General features: G+C 38.3%; 1 protein-coding gene across 5 annotated transcripts in view; it reads left to right on the top strand.

The window, feature by feature from the left end:
- Positions 1-18,161, top strand: part of OPA1 (OPA1 mitochondrial dynamin like GTPase) — a 95,201-nt gene that overhangs the window by 43,401 nt on the left and 33,639 nt on the right. For all 5 annotated transcript variants that reach the window (XM_082393161.1, XM_082393158.1, XM_082393159.1 and 2 more), the window contains 5 exons: positions 9,127-9,292; positions 11,962-12,114; positions 13,493-13,601; positions 14,103-14,182; positions 17,286-17,426. In XM_082393161.1, the coding sequence (XP_082249287.1) occupies positions 9,127-9,292; positions 11,962-12,114; positions 13,493-13,601; positions 14,103-14,182; positions 17,286-17,426 (649 nt within the window). The remainder of the gene's footprint in view (positions 1-9,126; positions 9,293-11,961; positions 12,115-13,492; positions 13,602-14,102; positions 14,183-17,285; positions 17,427-18,161) is intronic.

The following is an 18,161-nucleotide window of genomic DNA, read 5'->3' as shown; positions in this document are numbered from 1 at the left end:
TTTCCTTCTTTCCTTCCTTTTGTTTGTATTGAAATATAGTTGACATACAATATTATGTTACTTTCAGTGCACTACATAGTGATTTTTTTTAACATCTTTATTAGTGTATAATTGCTTTACAATGGTATGTCAGTTTCTGCTTTATAACAAAGTGAATCAGTTATACATATACATATGTCCCCATATCTCTTCCCTCTTGCATCTCCCTCCCTCCCACCCTCCCTATCCCAACCCTCTAGGTGGTCACAGAGCACCGAGCTGATCTCCCTGTGCTATGCGGCTGCTTCCCACTAGCTATCAATTTTACGTTTGGTAGTGTATATATGTCCATGCCACTCTCTCACTTTGTCCCAGCTTACCCTTCCCCCTCCCTGTATCCTCAAGTCCATTCTCTAGTAGGTCTGCGTCTTTATTCCCGTCTTGCTCCTAGGTTCTTCTGACCATTTTCTTTTTGTTTTTCTCTTTCTGACTTACTTCACTCTGTATGACAGTCTCTAGATCCATCCACCTCGCTACAAATAACTCAGTTTCGTTCCCTTTTATGGCTGAGTAATATTCCATTGTATATATGTGCCACATCTTCTTTATCCATTCATCTGTTCATGGACACTTAGGTTGCTTCCATGTCCTGGATATTGTAAATAGAGCTGCACTGAACATTGTGGTACATGACTCTTTTTGAATTATGGTTTTCTTAGGGTATATGCCCACTAGTGGGATTGCTGGGTCGTGTGGTAGTTCTATTTTTAGTTTTTTGAGAAAATTCTATACTGTTCTCCAAAGTGGCTGTATCAGTTTACATTCCCACCAACAGTGCAAGAAGGTTCCCTTTTCTCCACACCTTCTCCAACATTTATTGTTTGTAGATTTTTTGATGGTGGCCATTCTGACCGGTGTGAGATGATATCTCATTGTAGTTTTGATTTGCATTTCTCTAATGATTAATGATATTCAGCATACTTTCATGTGTTTGTTGGCAATCTGTATATCTTCTTTGGAGAAATGTCTGTTTAGGTCTTCTGCCCATTTTTGGATTGGGTTGTTTGTTTTTTTGATATTGAGCTGCATGAGTTGCTTGTATGTTTTGGAGATTAATCCTTTGTCAGTTGCTTCTTTTGCAAATATTTTCTCCCATTCTGAAGGTTGTCTTTTCGTCTTGTTTATGGTTTCCTTTGCTGTGCAAAAGCTTTTAAGTTTCATTAGGTCCCATTTATTTATTTTTGTTATTATTTCCATTTCTCTAGGAGGTGGGTCAAAAAGGATCTTGGCTGTGATTTATGTCATAGAGTGTTCTGCCTATGTTTTCCTATAAGAGTTTGATGGTGTCTGGCCTTACATTTAGGTCTTTAATCCACATTGAGTTTATTTGTGTGTGTGGTGTTAGGGAGTGTTCTAATTTTATTCTTTTACATGTAGCTGTCCAGTTTTCCCAGCACCGCTTATTGAAGAGGCTGTCTGTTCTCCACTGTATATTCTTGCCTCCTTTATCAAAGATAAGGTGACCATATGTGCGTGGGTTTATCTCTGGGGTTTCCATCCTGTTCCATTGAGCTATATTTCTGTTTCTGTGCCACTACCATACTGTCTTGATTACTGTAGCTTTGTAGTATAGTCTGAAGTCGGGGAGCCTGATACCTCCAGCTCCGTTTTTCTTTCTCAAGATTGCTTTGGCTATTCGGGGTCTTTTGTGTTTCCATACAAATTGTGAAATTTTTTGTTCTAGTTCTGTGAAAAATGCCAATGGTAGTTTGATAGGGATTACATTGAATCTGTAGATTGCTTTGGGTCGTATAGTCATTTTCACAATGTTGATTCTTCCAATCCAGGAACATGGTATATCTCTCCATCTATTTGTATCATCTTTAATTTCTTTCATCAGTGTCTTATAATTTTCTGCATACAGGTCTTTTGTCTCCTTAGGTAGGTTTATTCCTAGATATTTTATTCTTTTTGTTGCAGTGGTAAATGGGAATGTTTTCTTAATTTCACTTTCAGATTTTTCATCATTAGTGTGTAGGAATGCAAGAGATTTCTGTGCATTAATTTTGTATCCTGCTACTTTACCAAATTCATTGGTTAGCTCTAGTAGTTTTCTGGTAGCATCTTTAGGATTCTCTATGTATAGTATCATGTCATCTGCAAACAGTGACGGCTTTACTTCTTCTTTGCCGTTTGTATTCCTTTTATTTCTTTTTCTTCTCTGATTGCTGTGGCTAACACTTCCAAAACTATGTTGAATAATAGTGGTGAGAGTGGGCAACCTTGTCTTGTTCCTGATCTTAGTGGAAATGGTTTCAGTTTTTCACCATTGAGGACGATGTTGGCTGTGGGTTTGTCATATATGGCCTTTATTATGTTGAGGAAAGTTCCCTCTATGCCTACTTTCTGGAGGGTTTTTATCAAATGGGTGTTGAATTTTGTCAAAAGCTTTCTCTACATCTATTGAGATTATCATATGGTTTTTCTCCTTCAATTTGTAAATAGGGTGTATCACGTTGATTGATTTGCATATATTGAAGAATCCTTGCATTCCTGGGATAAACCCCACTTGATCATGGTGTATGACCCTTTTAATGTGCTGTTGGATTGTGTTGGCTAGTATTTTGTTGAGGATTTTTGCATCTATGTTCATCAGTGATATTGGCCTGTAGTTTTCTTTCTTTGTGACATCTTCATCTGGTTTTGGTATCAGAGTGATGGTGACCTCGTAGAATGAGTTTGGGAGTGTTCCTACCTCTGCTATATTTGGAAGAGTTTGAGAAGGATAGGTGTTAGCTCTTCTCTAAATGTTTGATAGAATTCGCCTGTGAAGCCATCTGGTCCTGGGCTTTTGTTTGTTGGAAGATTTTTAATCACAGTTTCAATTTCAGTGCTTGTGATTGGTCTGTTCATATTTTCTATTTCTTCCTGGTTCAGTCTTGGAAGGTTTTGCATTTTTAAGAATTTGTCCATTTCTTCCAGGTTGTCCATTTTATTGGCATATTGTTGCTTATAGTAATCTCTCATGATCCTTTGTATTTCTACAGTGTCAGTTGATACTTCTCCTTTTTCATTTCTAATTCTATTGATTTAAGTCTTCTCCCTTTTTTTCTTGCTAAGTCTGGCTAATGGTTTATCAATTTTGTTTATCTTCTCAAAGAACCAACTTTTAGTCTTATTGATCTTTGCTATCTTTTTCTGCATTTCTTTTTCATTTATTTCTGATCTGATCTTTATGATTTCTTTCCTTCTGCTAACTTTGGGTTTTTTTTTGTTCTTTCTCTAATTGCTTTAGGTGTAAGGTTAGGTTGTTTATTTGAGATGTTTCTTGTTTCTTGAGGTAGGCTTGTATAGCTATAAACTTCCCTCTTAGAACTGCTTTTGCTGCATCCCATAGGTTTTGGGTCGTTGTGTTTTCATTATCATTTGTTTCTAGGTATGCTTTGTTTTCCTCTTTGATTTCTTCAGTGATCTCTTGGTTATTAAGTAGTATGTTGTTTAGCCTCCATGTGTTTGTATTTCTTACAGATTTTTTCCTGTAATTGATATGTAGTCTCATAGCGCTGTGGTCGGAAAAGATACTTGATACGATTTCAGCTTTCTTAAATTTACCAAGGCTTGATTTGTGACCCAAGATGTGATCTATCCTGGAGAATGTTCCATGAGCACTTGAGAAGAATGTGTATTCTGTTGTTTTTGGATGGAATGTCCTGTAAATATCAATTAAGTCCATCTTGTTTAATGTATCATTTAAAGCTTGTGTTTCCTTATTTATTTTCATTTTGGATGATCTGTGCATTGGTGAATGTGGGATGTTAAAGTCCCCTACTATGATTGTGTTACTGTCGATATCCCCTTTTATGGCTGTTAGTATTTGCCTTATGTATTGAGGTGCTCCTATGTTGGGTGCATAAATATTTACAATTGTTATATCTTCTTCTTGGATTGCTCCCTTGATCATTATGTAGTGTCCTTCTTTGTCTCTTGTAATAGTCTTTGTTTTAAAGTCTATTTTGTCTGATATGAGAATTGCTATTCCAGCTTTCTTTTGATTTCTATTTGTGTGGAATATCTTTTTCCATCCCCTCACTTTCAGTCTGTATGTGTCCCTAGGTCTGAAGTGGGTCTCTTGTAGACAGCATATATACGGGTCTTGTTTTTGTATCCATTCAGCCAGTGTATGTCTTTTGGTTGGAGCATTTAATCCATTTACATTTAAGGTAATTATCGATATGCATGTTCCTATTACCATTTTCTTAATTGTTTGGGGTTTATTATTGTAGGTCTTTTCCTTCTCTTGTGTTTCCTGCCTAGAGAAGTTCCTTTAGCATTTGTTTTTTTTTGTTTTTTTTTTTTTGTTTTTTTTTTTAATAGCTACTTTATTTATTTATTTATTTTTATTTTTTTGGCTGTGTTGGGTCTTCGGTTCGTGCGAGGGCTTTCTCTAGTTGCGGCAAGTGGGGGCCACTCTTCATCGCGGTGCGGGGACCGCTCTTCATCGCGGTGCACGGGCCTTTCACTATCGCAGTCCCTCCCATTACGGGGCACAGGCTCCAGACGCGCAGGCTCAGTAGTTGTGGCTCACGGGCCCAGCTGCTCCGTGGCATGTGGGATCCTCCCAGACCAGGGCTCGAACCCGTGTCCCCTGCATTAGCAGGCAGGCTCCCAACCACTGCGCCACCAGGGAAGCCCTAGCATTTGTTTTAAAGCTGGTTTGGTGGTGCTGAATTCTCTTAGCTTTTGCTTGTCTGTAGAGCTTTTAATTTCTCCGTCAAATCTGAATGAGATCCTTGCTGGGTAGAGTAATCTTGGTTGTAGGTTTTTCTCTTTCATCACTTTAAATATGTCCTGCCACTCCCTTCTGGCTTGCAGAGTTTCAGTTGAAAGATCAGCTGTTAACCTTATGGGGATTCCCTTATGTGTTACTTGTTGTTTTTCCCTTGCTGCTTTTAATATTTGTTCCTTGTATTTAATTTTTGATAGTTTGATTAATATGTGTCTTGGCATGTTTCTCCTTGGATTTATCCTGTATGGGACTCTGTGTGCTTCCTGGGCTTGATTAACTATTTCCTTTCCCATATTAGGGAAGTTTTCAACTATAATCTCTTCAAATATTTTCTCAGTCCTTTTTTTTTTCTCTTCTTCTTCTGAGACCCCTACAATTCGAATGTTGGTGCGTTTAATGTTGTCCCAGAGGTCTCTGAGACTGTCCTCAATTCTTTTCATTCTTTTTTCTGCTCTGCAGTAGTTATTTCCACTATTTTATCTTCCAGGTCACTTATCCGTTCTTCTGCCTCAGTTATTCTGCTATCGATCCCTTCTAGAGAATTTTTAATTTCATTTATTGTGTTGTTCATCTCTGTTTGTTCTTTAGTTCTTCTAGGTCCTTGTTAAGCGTTTCTTGTATTTTCTCCATTCTATTTCCAAGATTTTGGATCATCTTTACTATCATTATTCTGAATTCTTTTTCAGGTAGAATGCCTATTTCCTCTTCATTTGTTAGGTCTGGTGGGTTTTTGCCTTGCTCCTTCATCTGCTGTGTGTTTCTCTGTCTTCTCATTTTGCTTAACTTACTGTGTTTGGGGTCTCCCTTTTGCAGTCTGCAAGTTCGTAGTTTCCATTGTTTTTGGTGTCTGTCCCCAGTGGCTAAGGTTGGTTCAGTGGGTTGTGTAGGCTTCCTGGTGGAGGGGACTAGTGCCTGTGTTCTGGTGGATGAGGCTTGATCTTGTCTTTCTGGTGGGCAGGTCCACGTCTGGTGGTGTGTTTTGGGGTGTCTGTAGCCTTGTTATGATTTTAGGCAGCCTCTGTGCTAATGGATGGGGTTGTGTTCCTGTCTTGGTAGTTGTTTGGCATAGGGTGCCCTGCACTGTAGCTTGCTGGTCGTTGAGTGGAGCTGGGTCTTGGCATTGAGATGGAGATCTCTGGGAGATTTTCACCATTTGATATGACGTGGAGCTGGGAGGCCTCTTGTGGACCAGTGTCCTGAACTTGGCTCTCCCACCTCAGTGGCACAGCCCTGACGCCTGGCTGGAGCACCAAGAGCCTGTCCTCCACACAGCTCAGAATAAAAGGGAGAAAAAAAAGAAAGACAGAAAGAAAGAAGATAAAATAAAATAAAATAAAGTAAAATAAAATAAAGTTATTAAAATAAAAAATAATTACTAAGAAAAAAAATTTTTTTAAGTAATAAAAAAAAGAACGGACAGACAGAACACTAGGACAAATGGTAAAAGCAAAGCTATACAGACAAAATCACACACAGAAGCATACACATACACACTCACAAAAAGAGAAAAAGGGGGAAAAATATATATATATCATTGCCCCCAAAGTCCACCTCCTCAATTTTGGATGATTTGTTGCCTATTCTGGTATTCCACAGATGCAGGGTACATCAAGTTGATTGTGGAGATTTAATCCACTGCTCCTGAGGCTGCTGGGAGAAATTTCCTTTTCTCTTCTTTGTTTGCACAGCTCCCGGGCTTCAGCTTTGGATTTGGACCCGCCTCTGCATGTAGGTCGCCTGAGGGCGTCTGTTCTTCGCTCAGGCAGGATGGGGTTAAAGGAGCAGCTGCTTCGGGGGCTCTGACTCACTCAGGCCGGGTGGAGGGAGGGGTACGGAATGCGGGGCGAGCCTGCGGCGGCAGAGGCCAGCATGAGGTTGCACCAGCCTGAGGCGCACCATGTGTTCTCCCAGGGAAGTTGTCCCTGGATCATGGGACCCTGGCAGTGGCAGGCTGCACAGGCTCCTGGGAGGGGAGGTGTAGAGAGTGACCTGTGCTTGCACACAGGCTTCTTGGTGGCTGCAGCAGCAGCCTTAGCGTCTCATGCCCATCTCTGGGGTTCGCGCTGATAGCCGCGGCTTGCGCCCGTCTCTGGACCTTGTTTAGGCAGCGCTCTGAATCCCCTCTCCTCGCGCACCAGGAAACAAAGAGGCAAGAAAAAGTCTCTTGTCTCTTCAGCAGCTCCAGACTATTTCCTGGACTCCCTCCCGGCTAGCTGTGGCGCACTAGACCCCTTCAGGCTGTGTTCACGCAGCCAACCCCAGTCCTCTCCCTGCGATCTGACCTCTGACCTCCGAAGCCCGAGCCTCAGCTCCCAGCCGCCACCCGCCCCAGCAGGTGAGCAGCCAAGCCTCTCGGGCTGGTGAGTGCTGGTCGGCTCCGATCATCTGTGCGGGAGTCTCTCCACTTTGCCCTCCGCACCCCTGTTGCTGCGCTCTCCTCCGTGGCTCCGAAGCTTCCCCCCTCCGCCCCCCGCAGTCTCCGCCCACGAAGGGGCTTCCTAGTGCGTGGAAACCTTTCCTCCTTCGCAGCTCCCTCCCACTGGTGCAGGTCTCGTCCCTATTCTTTTGCCTCTGTTTTTTCTTTTTTCTTTTGCCCTACCCAGGTACGTGGGGAGTTTCTTGCCTTTTGGGAGGTCTGAGGTCTTCTGCCAGTGTTCAGTAGGTGTTCTGTAGGAGTTGTTCCACATGTAGATGTATTTCTGATATATTTGTGGGGAGGAAGGTGATCTCCGCATCTTACTCTTCCGCCATCTTGAAGCTCCTCCTCTACCTAGTGATTTGACATTTGCATACATTATGGAACAGTCATCATGATAAGTCTAGTAACCATCTGTCCCCATACAAAGTTATTACAGTATTATTGGTCATGTTCTTCATGCTGTATATTACATCCGCATGACTTATTTATTTTACAACTGTATGTTTTTACCTCTTTATCTTCTTCGCGTGTTTTGTCCTCCTTCCCATACTCTTTTGTTTTCTGGTTGTAAGGGGAAAAAGACCTGAAAATTAGCAAGGGAAGACCTGCAGCTAAGCTCATTGACTCAGTAGACTTAATTTTACAGAAAATATTGAGTGAGTATGAGTCAACTTGCATGGCAGTAAGTGTTAGCTCTCCTCACCCAAGAAAAGTGCAGTTTGGCTTTTGGACAGAAGGGGGTGTTTCTGTTGCCCTGAGCTTTGTAACTGCATCCTAAAAGGTGAGGTTACTCATAAGACTGATCATTTGATAAACAGAGTGTTTTTGTATATTTTAGCACTGTATGACAGTAAAGATTAGTTTGGGAGAAGCCAAATAAGTATTTTCTAGAGATTTCTAATTTTTTCTTGATTGAAGTAGTTTTCTTTTTTCTATTTAGAGAACCGTATTCTTGTAAGATGTCTTTTAAAAGGTAGAATTTTCAACTTGATTATTCATCCTTTATATTATCATAAAATGTTGAACAATTTTACCTAGCAATATCCCATAATGTCTCTGTGCTTTGTGCTGTGGTCTGATAAATTGTTAAAATCATACCAAGAAGTTTACAGTCTTGGACTGTACTTCACAGTCAACACATATAAAGTATGTATTAATATTAGGTAAATGAACACATAAAAAGACACTTGGAATTATTAGTCATTAGGGAAATGCAAATTAAGACCATAATGAGATACCACTGTAAACCTATTACAGTGACAAAAATGAAAATGACTAATCATACCAAATGTTGGCAAGATGTAGAGGATCTAGAACTCTCATACTCCTCTGATGGGAATGTCAGATGGTTCAACTGATCTGGAAAACATTTTGGCAGTATCTTATAAAGTTAAATATATAATTACCATATCATCCAGCCATTCCACTCCTAGATATTTGCCCAAGAGGAACAAGAGCATATGTCATACAAAGACTTGTACATGAATGCTCATAGCAGCTTTATTTGTGATAGCCAACAACTGGAAACAGCCCAAATGTCCGTCAGCAGGTGAATAAGTAAACAGATTTATGCAATGGAATATTACTCAGCAAAAAAGGAAGTGAATATTAATATACACAACAACATGGATGAATCTCAAAGTAATTATGCTGATGAAAGAAGACAGAGAAAATAAGAGTACATGCTACATGACTGCATTTATATTAAATTGTAGAAAATATAAACTAAGCTGCAGTGACAGAAAGTAGATCCAGTGGTTACAACTTTTGAGGATGATGAATAAGTTCATTACCTTGATTGCGGTGATACATAGGCATGTACATATGTCAAAACTTTAAATATGTGCAATTTATTGTAAGTTGATACTTCAATAAAGCTGTTTATAAAAACAATATTATATTTGAATTTGGTGTTCTTGGAACTTTTTTTTTTTAATTTCAGGGAGGAAATCCTTCAGCAGTCTTTGTGGGAAAGAGTATCAACTCATGTGATTGAAAACATCTATCTTCCAGCTGCACAGACCATGAATTCTGGAACTTTTAATACGACAGTGGATATCAAGCTTAAACAGTGGACTGATAAGCAGCTTCCTAATAAAGCAGTCGAGGTTAGGATATAATTTAATTAAATGGGTAAGAAGCATTATCTGAAGGGATTAGGAGCTGTGAATTTTAGGTTTTTATTCCTATCACAGCCACTATCTTTCTCTTTGGTCCTTATGCTCCTTTATTCTTTATTCCTAATCTCTGTATTGGAATTAACCTTAATGCTCCTACCAGTGACTACTGTCAAAAAAATTTACTAATTGGTATGGTGTTGGTCTGAGGGTATTGGTTTTCCTTCCAAAGGTAGCACTTAACAAAACTGGCAAAATTTGTTTGAATGTGAAATATTTTTAACTTCTGTGGTTAGAGATTCCATAAGGAAAATGTTTAATGGATGAAACATTTTATTTGTTGATTTTCTGCAGAGCTCAATTTTACTTAAATAATTATTTCCTTAGTTAGGACCCTGCCAGAAGGTTAGACTAGGAATTGTAAGAAAGTGCCTTAGAGAATGCGTTTCTGATACCCATGTATCTTGGCTCTACCACTTTGTAGCTATGCGATCCTTGGGCTATTTGCTTAATAACCTTCCTGTTTTCTCATCTATAAAATAAGGATGAAAGTGTTGCCTACGTCACAAATTGTTGTACGGAGTCAAGGAGTTAACATATGTAGAATACTTAGACAAAATCTGGTCCATAGTAACCATTTGGTAAATGCCAGCTGCTATTATGATGATTATGATCATCATCCTAGTTGATCTTGCCAGGCACATTACTCTGAAGAATGATTGTTGTAGATAAGAGCCAGTGTGTCCTTTGCTTCAGTGTGAAGTTGCTCACAAAATTAGAATCCGTGTTAAAAATTTTGTTTTTCATACCTACCTTAGAAACAAAATGTCAGTGTCTAATTATTCAGGTGTATTTTACCCCTTTCCTATCTTTCCAGTCCTTGCTTCTTTTTTTTTTTTTTTTTTTTTAAGACACCAATTGTACTTGAACATTTGTTACCTTTTTTTTTGGCTGTGTTGGGTCTTCATTTCTGTGCGAGGGCTTTCTCTAGTTGTGGCAAGTGGAGGCCACTCTTCATCGCGGTGCGCGGGCCTCTCACTATTGTGGCCTCTCTTTTGGAGCACAGGCTCCAGACATGCAGGCTCAGTAGCTGTGGCTCATGGGCCTAGTTGCTCCGCGGCATGTGGGATCTTCCCAGACCAGGGCTCGAACCCGTGTCCCCTGCATTAGCAGGCAGACTCTCAACCACTGCGCCACCAAGGAAGCCCCCAGTCCTTGCTTCTTTATCTCTGTTCTCAATTTCCTCAAGTCTCTTTTTCTAAGAACTCTTACAGCCACTCTATCTAAGCTCCATGTTGCTGACCCCTGGTCTCGACACATTTCCCCCTAAAGTAATTAGAGAGCTGCTGCCACTTCTTCTCCTCACTACTGGCTCTAACATTTTTCTGGACCCTGTCCCATGAAAGCACATTTTCATATCCTACGGTTCAAGCAGCAGAAGTGATCGTAAAAATGGCAAGTGATTCTGTCTTTTGCTGCTTTCTCCCTTCACACATAGGTGTGGTAGAAAGACATGAACCTGCTGAAGGTCAGGAAACAGATTTTAATACCTCACTCTATATTCTTGGAGAGTCACCTTTCTTCTTTTTAAAAAAAAAAATTTATTTATTTATTTATGACTGTGTTAGGTCTTCGTTTCCGTGCGAGGGCTTTCTCCAGTTGCGGCAAGTGGGGGCCGCTCTTCATCACGGTGCATGGGCCTCTCACTATCGCGGCCTCTCTTGTTGCGGAGCACAGGCTCCAGACGTGCAGGCTCAGTAATTGTGGCTCACGGGCCCAGTTGCTCCACAGCATGTGGGATCTTCCCAGACCAGGGCTCGAACCCGTGTCCCCTGCATTGGCAGGCAGATTCTCAACCACTGCGCCACCAGGGAAGCCCCAACAGTCACCTTTCTTTATGCCATAATTTCTTAATGTTTAAAACGAAGAGGGCTAGATATAAAATACAATATTAACTAGCCCACTTAGTCGTAAGTAGGTTTAGTTCTTAATTGCTTTTGACACTGTGCTGTCCTTTCACTGTTCAGATAATTGGGAATTAGCAATAGTACAAGGCTGAATAATACCTGTGTTCGAAAGTATTGACACATTACCTCATGTATTTGCATAAGGGCAAAGATGTGAAAAAACTAAATCATTAAGAAATTTTAAACTTTTTACAGTATGGAAGAGGCAGGCAAACTCAGATGTTGTAGAGAGTGAAGTAAATAAGTAACTGAACCGAGTCTGGTGGCTGATGTGGCCTGTGTGCCTTCTCTGAAGGGACAGGCAGCTCCTGTTCAGCTCCAGCGGGCGAAGGTGTGCAAGAACGTGGGCCCATTGTTGCCAGGTGGTTCAAGTGAGGCTGGAAGCATGGATTTTATAGGAAGTCTCTAAGTTTTTAAATGTTGGTTACTAATTTTTTAAAATTTGAGATGCTGTGTACGTGTAGCGAAACATGTCAGGAGGCCAAGTCTATTCCACCAGCTACCAGTATGAGCTCTTGAGGGCAGAGTTTATATTTGCTATACCTTTTTTTAAAAATGTGATTTCATATGTATTTTCTGATAAACTGATTTATCACATCTACTTGGCTTAAATTCATGTGTTTATTTTTCTTGTTACACGTTAAATGAAAGTATGCAATATAGATGCAGCTTTTTTCTTTTAAATCATTCTAGGTTGCTTGGGAGACCCTACAAGAAGAATTTTCCCGCTTCATGACAGAACCGAAAGGAAAAGAGCATGATGACATATTTGATAAACTTAAAGAGGCTGTTAAGGAAGAAACTATTAAACGCCACAAGTGGAATGATTTTGCAGAGGACAGCTTGGTATGTCGTTTGTATATTAGGGTGCCAGCCTCATATTTTTATATAATTTCTCAAATTGATATTCTTTTATAGAATATTTTTATATGACTATTTAAATTAGGTTCTGAATTGAAAATAATGAAAGAAAGAAATAGATTTACAAAATATAATTGGCCTTTTGATGTTTTTCTGCCCTTCTAAAATCGCCCTCTGCTATTTCTTTCTTGGCTGTCATTTCAGAAGAAAATCAAACCTTGCAGTAAACAGGTTTCTATAAACTTCCACAGAATTTACATGGGCCTGAACTACGGATAGCTGCTTCTCATTTTACCCTCAGTGGTAAAAGGGATTAGATGCATTGGTTTTCAGTGGAGTTGAGTCAGAATGTTAGATTCCTAAAATCATAATGCTAACTACCATGTGTTGGATGCTTAGGAGGTACCAGAAACTCTATGTATTTTGTAAGCATGATTTTAGTTTGTTCTTAAGCAGTTCTATTGTTGTCACTGGCAAAGCTGGGAAAGGAGCCCCATTGTGTCTTAATTGTAAAGCCTGGCTCCTGACCTTCATCACCTGATAAATCTTTTGTTACGTAGAATGTTCTCATCACCTAATCAAACCTTTTTTAACCACCCACTCTGTTCAGACAGTTATGGGAGGAACTGTTGAAAGATAAGATTGAGCAGTTTTCTAAAAATGCATATTTCACTGTGGGCTGATCGTAATTATAGGGTTTTTTTTTTAAGAAATGTTTCTCTTCATATTTGAAAACCATATTCATTCTTGTTAAATGCCTTAATAAGATTGGCTTACTGAGAGAGCGTGGTGCTATTTTCATTCATTCATTAATTCAAAAGCTATAAGATTTGGGAACCAATTTTCTTACAATAAATAACTAACATTTACTTATGATTGTCTAGACCTCTTAAGCTTCCTTCCATTACATTTTCCATTGGTGTTAACAGTGAGATAATGGTTATTGCTTTTTTTTTTTCTCCTCTCCTTTTTGAAAATGCTAACACATAGGTCATATGGCATAAAGAAGCAGTAGAGATGATCTGAATCATTAGCTCCTGAATACCAGGGTTCTAGGGTGTAATTTTATGTAGTTAAATATGTAATTCTCTACCCACCCCCCAACCCCCAACTATCTTCTCGATGGTGAACTCATTTAATTTGGCCTAGGAGAAAATCTCCACTGTTTTATTTTTTAGACAGAAAGCTGACAAATAAGCAGGCAGATAATAGGACCCTCTGCATTTATGTGGGAGGGACATACTTTTATGTTGTAGATACATCTGCTAGTTTGGATATTTGCTGAGCTGTCAATTAGAATTAAAATTACTAAAATGACAAGATATACATCAAAATAGCTTTTTTTCTTTCCTTGTTATTTCAGAGGGTTATTCAGCACAATGCTTTAGAAGATCGGTCCATATCTGATAAACAGCAGTGGGATGCAGCTATTTATTTTATGGAAGAGGCTCTTCAGGCTCGTCTCAAGGACAGTAAGTAGGGACATGGGTTTTTGAGTTTTGAGTATTCTCAGTGGATAAAGAGTCATCTAACTTTAGTGAACATTGGTTTAAAAAAAAACAAAAACTAACATCTCAAGTTCTTTGTCAGTACTGTTCTAGTTGAATATTATTTGTGCAATTCTTTGGTCAACTGCTTGTAACTATTAAAAATGTTAAATTGGACACATGATATTTTTATGTACTTATATTCTAAAAAGCTGTAATTCAGACTGTTTTAGTGTTTGCTACTATACTTATGGGAACTTTATAAGCAATTATACTTTTCATAGATTCTAAACATATGTAATTAAATTCTTTCTTATATATGTACCCTATCAATTATATAGTTTTATTCTTTATTTCAACTGACTTCATATTGACACAGTGTTTTGAAGTGGTTAAGAAAGCAAGATAGTATTAGTTATAATTTATGTACCTGGTAAGTGATAAAATTCCTGATAAATTAAAAAAAATTTTTTTTAATTTTTCTAGCTGAAAATGCAATTGAAAATATGGTAGGTCCAGATTGGAAAAAGAGGTGGTTATACTGGAAGAATCGAACCCAAGAACAGGTAAAAACAAACAAATCTTTGGCATTTTAATTCAGGCATTAAAATATAACCTCTGAATGCCTCTAAGCCAAGCTTAATAATTTCAAATATTTTATATCGGCCTTTCTAAAAGACAATAAATCTTTAGAAAAAACAGTAAACTACAAAAGAAAGTTTAAAAAAAAAATGAGGTAGCTTTTTTAATTAAAAAGAGTGGTTGATTACTTTGTTCAAGTGCCTATTTGAGGTAAAATGAAGATTAAATTTATAAACAGAAGAAAAAATGACAAGGACTTCAGAGGATGTAGAATGAATGTGATTAGAATAAAAGATATAATGACTTTTTAAAAAACCTTATTCTATTAATATTATCACTGGATTTTTCTGTTGTCTATTTAAATTATTTTATTCTTTTGCATTTTTTGCTCCTGTGTTCACAAAATAAGCATAAAAATTCAGACAGGAAGTAGAATTATAGAATTCATATTATAAACATTTAATGATCACTTTAAAAGAACAAAATGGTAAAGGCAAATATAAATAACTTTAGAAATGAATAAATAGAGGGAAAATGTGTAATCATTAAAATCCTCCCCCCCTTTCCCCCACCCATTTTTATTCTTTCCTTGCTGTTATGGCTTCTTTTCCTATTAGCATTGAGTCTTACACCACCATCTCCTTCTTATGTTAATTCCTTAAATAAAAGATTGTAAATAGAATATAGAATCAAAATACATAGATGAAGGAAGTAATGAATAAGAAAAAGAGGTGGCATCCAATTTACTTTCCTTTCTTCCTTCCTTGAATCCATGTAATTAGAGAAATGAGACCATCAGATGTGTGTATATTGAGAGAGCAGATAAAGAGAATGAAAAATTACCAAATGACATATCATTCCTGTTTTCTTCTTTTTTTATTTTTTTGTTTTTATTTTAAATACAGAGTTAATTATATAATCAACACCCTATTTTTTTCTGGTTTTATGCATTTCTTGTTTCATAAGATATCTATCAGATATAAGTCCCAGTTTGTCTTAAAATAGTGAGGGGACAGTCTTCCTCTTCTCTTTTTTTTCTGATATGATTTTTGTGGGAAAATGAGTCACTCAGAGACTGAAAAGAAGCTGAAGAAATGGACAGAGTTAGTGGTTGGGTCATGCATGTATTCAGAGTGCATCAGTTATCTCTGCTGTACAGATGGGCTGTGAGGAGGCAGTCTTTCAGAAAAGAATTCCTAGGGGATTCATCAGAGGTTTCTGACTTTGAGACAGGTAGAGGCATTGATTAGAAAGAACTGGTGTAAGGCAGATAAACTCCAAAGAAAAATGGTGTCTGACCTTTAAGGCTTAGTGAAATTAGGCCTAATTAGGTCTAGAACAATCAGTGATGGCAGAACTTGCCTCAGCAACTAGTAGTAAATATGCTTTGGCCAAACATTCTCAGAGAGGAATGATTCCTGGCTGTAAGTTACTTTCTCAGGAACTTGAACCCATAGGGAATCCCTTCAAGAGAAGCAGAGGAATTAGTTTTACTGCCAATGCAAGGATCTGTAGCCTAGAAGAGGAATTTGGAAACCCTTCAGAGAAGAGCTTCTCTTAGGGTTTCAGGGCAGCATGTGTAAGACTCAGTCAGACTGTAGAACAAACAGAGGCCATAGTTTGGAGTGTAGAGGGGAGGGACAGGAGAACCGCTGGGGAGGTGTTTGTATACGCAGGTTTTGTTTTCTCTGTCAAAGCAAAGCGTCATGTCAGACTCACCGACTCAAGCTCTCCTCTAACCTCTCTAACCCTCCCACTCCCAGTTGAAAACCACTGGTCTAGACTTCATACCTGGAGTTTTCAGTGAGAAACAGATTCTAGAAGTTGAGAATATCCCTGGGTCCCACACTGCAAGTTTAGATAGCTGTGTAACAGTTCCTTTTCTTTTTGAGTTGGCAGGATTTAGCAGGAAAAGAAACTTAAGATTGTCCTTTGCTAAAGATGAGAAATCCATGTTCTGAAAACTATGTTTTGCTTTTATATTGTTACTTTTTCCTAATCTTCTAGGGAAAAACCATTCCTTTGAAACATTTTCACTTTGAGCTAAACTAACGGAAATCTCGGTCAGGATAGATGGGAGAGTGGTGTTCTCCTGAACAGCCAGCGTGGTGGGAACAGGTGGCAGTGAAACAGGACAGGAAGAGTGGGAGAATATAGTCGGAGTTTTCCTTCCTGTCTCAGACCAAATAGCAGAAGTTTAAGGAAACAGTGAAATTTCTCTTTATTAAATTTCTTCTAATGTTTTCAGAGAATATTATTTAGTAGTTCCATTTACGAGCCATTTATTTGTGTTTCAGTGTTATTTTTATATAAATACTCAGATTCCATAGCTTGGTACAGTTTGGGGCAAAGTGCTATGGTAGTAACTTGTTTAGAGTAATTAGTGAAATTGAAGCTAGTTTCCTGTACCATGCAGTTTTGAAAGAATGATGGAAAAAATGAAAAGATAAAGTTAATTTGACACCGTACTGAGTCTTGCTGTCAGACTTACCACTAGTGTGTATGCTTTCCTCATTTGGTGAAGAGATTGTAAACAATTATAGAGAAGAGACTGGAAGTGAATTTAAGAATGTTGGGCACCTCACAGAAGCAATCTAAGAACGATTTTAATGAAAAGACTTTTTAAAAAAATCAGACTATGAATTTTGTATTTATCAGAAAAGGGGCATGTCAACAGGCACAGGGCCTTACAGTCATCCAGTTCTTAGATATGAGGCATTTATAGAACATTATCTCTTCCCATGTATATAGGGCACTTTCTCCTAGATTGAAATCATACCCTAAGGTCAAGAAAGGAAGTACATAGTAAGGTGCCTGATCCTATAACTTGGACAGTAAAACATCTCAGCCAAAGTGTCGATAAAATATAGCAAATAGGGCTAATCCCCTTCCCCCCTTGCCCCCTCATACGTCCAGGTTGTTTAGCATTCATAAGCAGGGGTACTCTGGTTTTCCTTGTTTGTTGTGGTTGAGCTTGTGTCACCAATCGTGCAAAAGTAATATATTTATTAAAATTGGGACTCTGTTTTTATAATTATGCCAAATCATGAACCATCTAAACACAGTCCTCTTTTAAACATTTCAAAGTGTGTTCACAATGAAACCAAGAATGAACTGGAGAAGATGTTGAAATGTAATGAGGAGCACCCAGCTTATCTTGCAAGTGATGAGATAACTACAGTCCGAAAGAACCTTGAATCCCGAGGAGTAGAAGTAGACCCAAGCTTGGTAATAAACTGCTGAAAAGCATGAATTTGCTTCCTTAGTCTTTGTTTCTTGTAGTAAAATGTTACTACTTCTAATGTATTACTTAGATATTTAAGTGCTTAATTGCACTTTGATCGTGTGTACTTTTGCTGACAAAAAGAACTTGGTCATTTTGAGTGTGGAAACAGTTGAAATTTTATTCTCAGTATTGCTTTAAGTATAATGCTTTAATTTGTAAATGGGGGAACTTGAGACTTAGAAAAGGGAAGTTGTCTGGGCAAATTCAGCAGTAAGTTCTGGCAAAAGGGGAGGGACCCCACCCAGATCCCTGCACTATGTTACACTGTTTCAGATTACAGAATGAAATTTTTGCTTAAATGTGGCTCACTTATATGTATGTTTTTTCAGTCAAATGTATCTTAATCAGGTATGAGTAAATTGGATAACGCCTTTGGGGTCTGTCTCATTTTCTTTCTTCATAATAAATATGAAGATATATAATTATAGTTTAGACTACTTTTGCTTACCTTCATGATGCTTATTTGGAGAAAATTTTAAAAAAACAATTGTGTTTCTGGGCCCGTGTTCCCTAGTTAGTTAGGGTGTAAGGGATCAAAACTTCATTTTAACATTAGCTTAAATTAGCTTAAGTGAACCCCATTTAGAAAAGTAATTCTAGTGAGGAAAACAATCATTTAAGAAGTTTCAGGGCCATGCATAGATTCTTTTAAAGATTTATTTGCTATTTATATTTCT

This window comes from Balaenoptera borealis (assembly GCF_965194805.1).
Source record: "Balaenoptera borealis genome assembly, chromosome: 5".
Lineage (NCBI taxonomy): Eukaryota > Metazoa > Chordata > Mammalia > Artiodactyla > Balaenopteridae > Balaenoptera > Balaenoptera borealis.
Note: the sequence above shows the minus strand (reverse complement) of the source record. Positions and strands in the feature narration are given on the sequence as shown.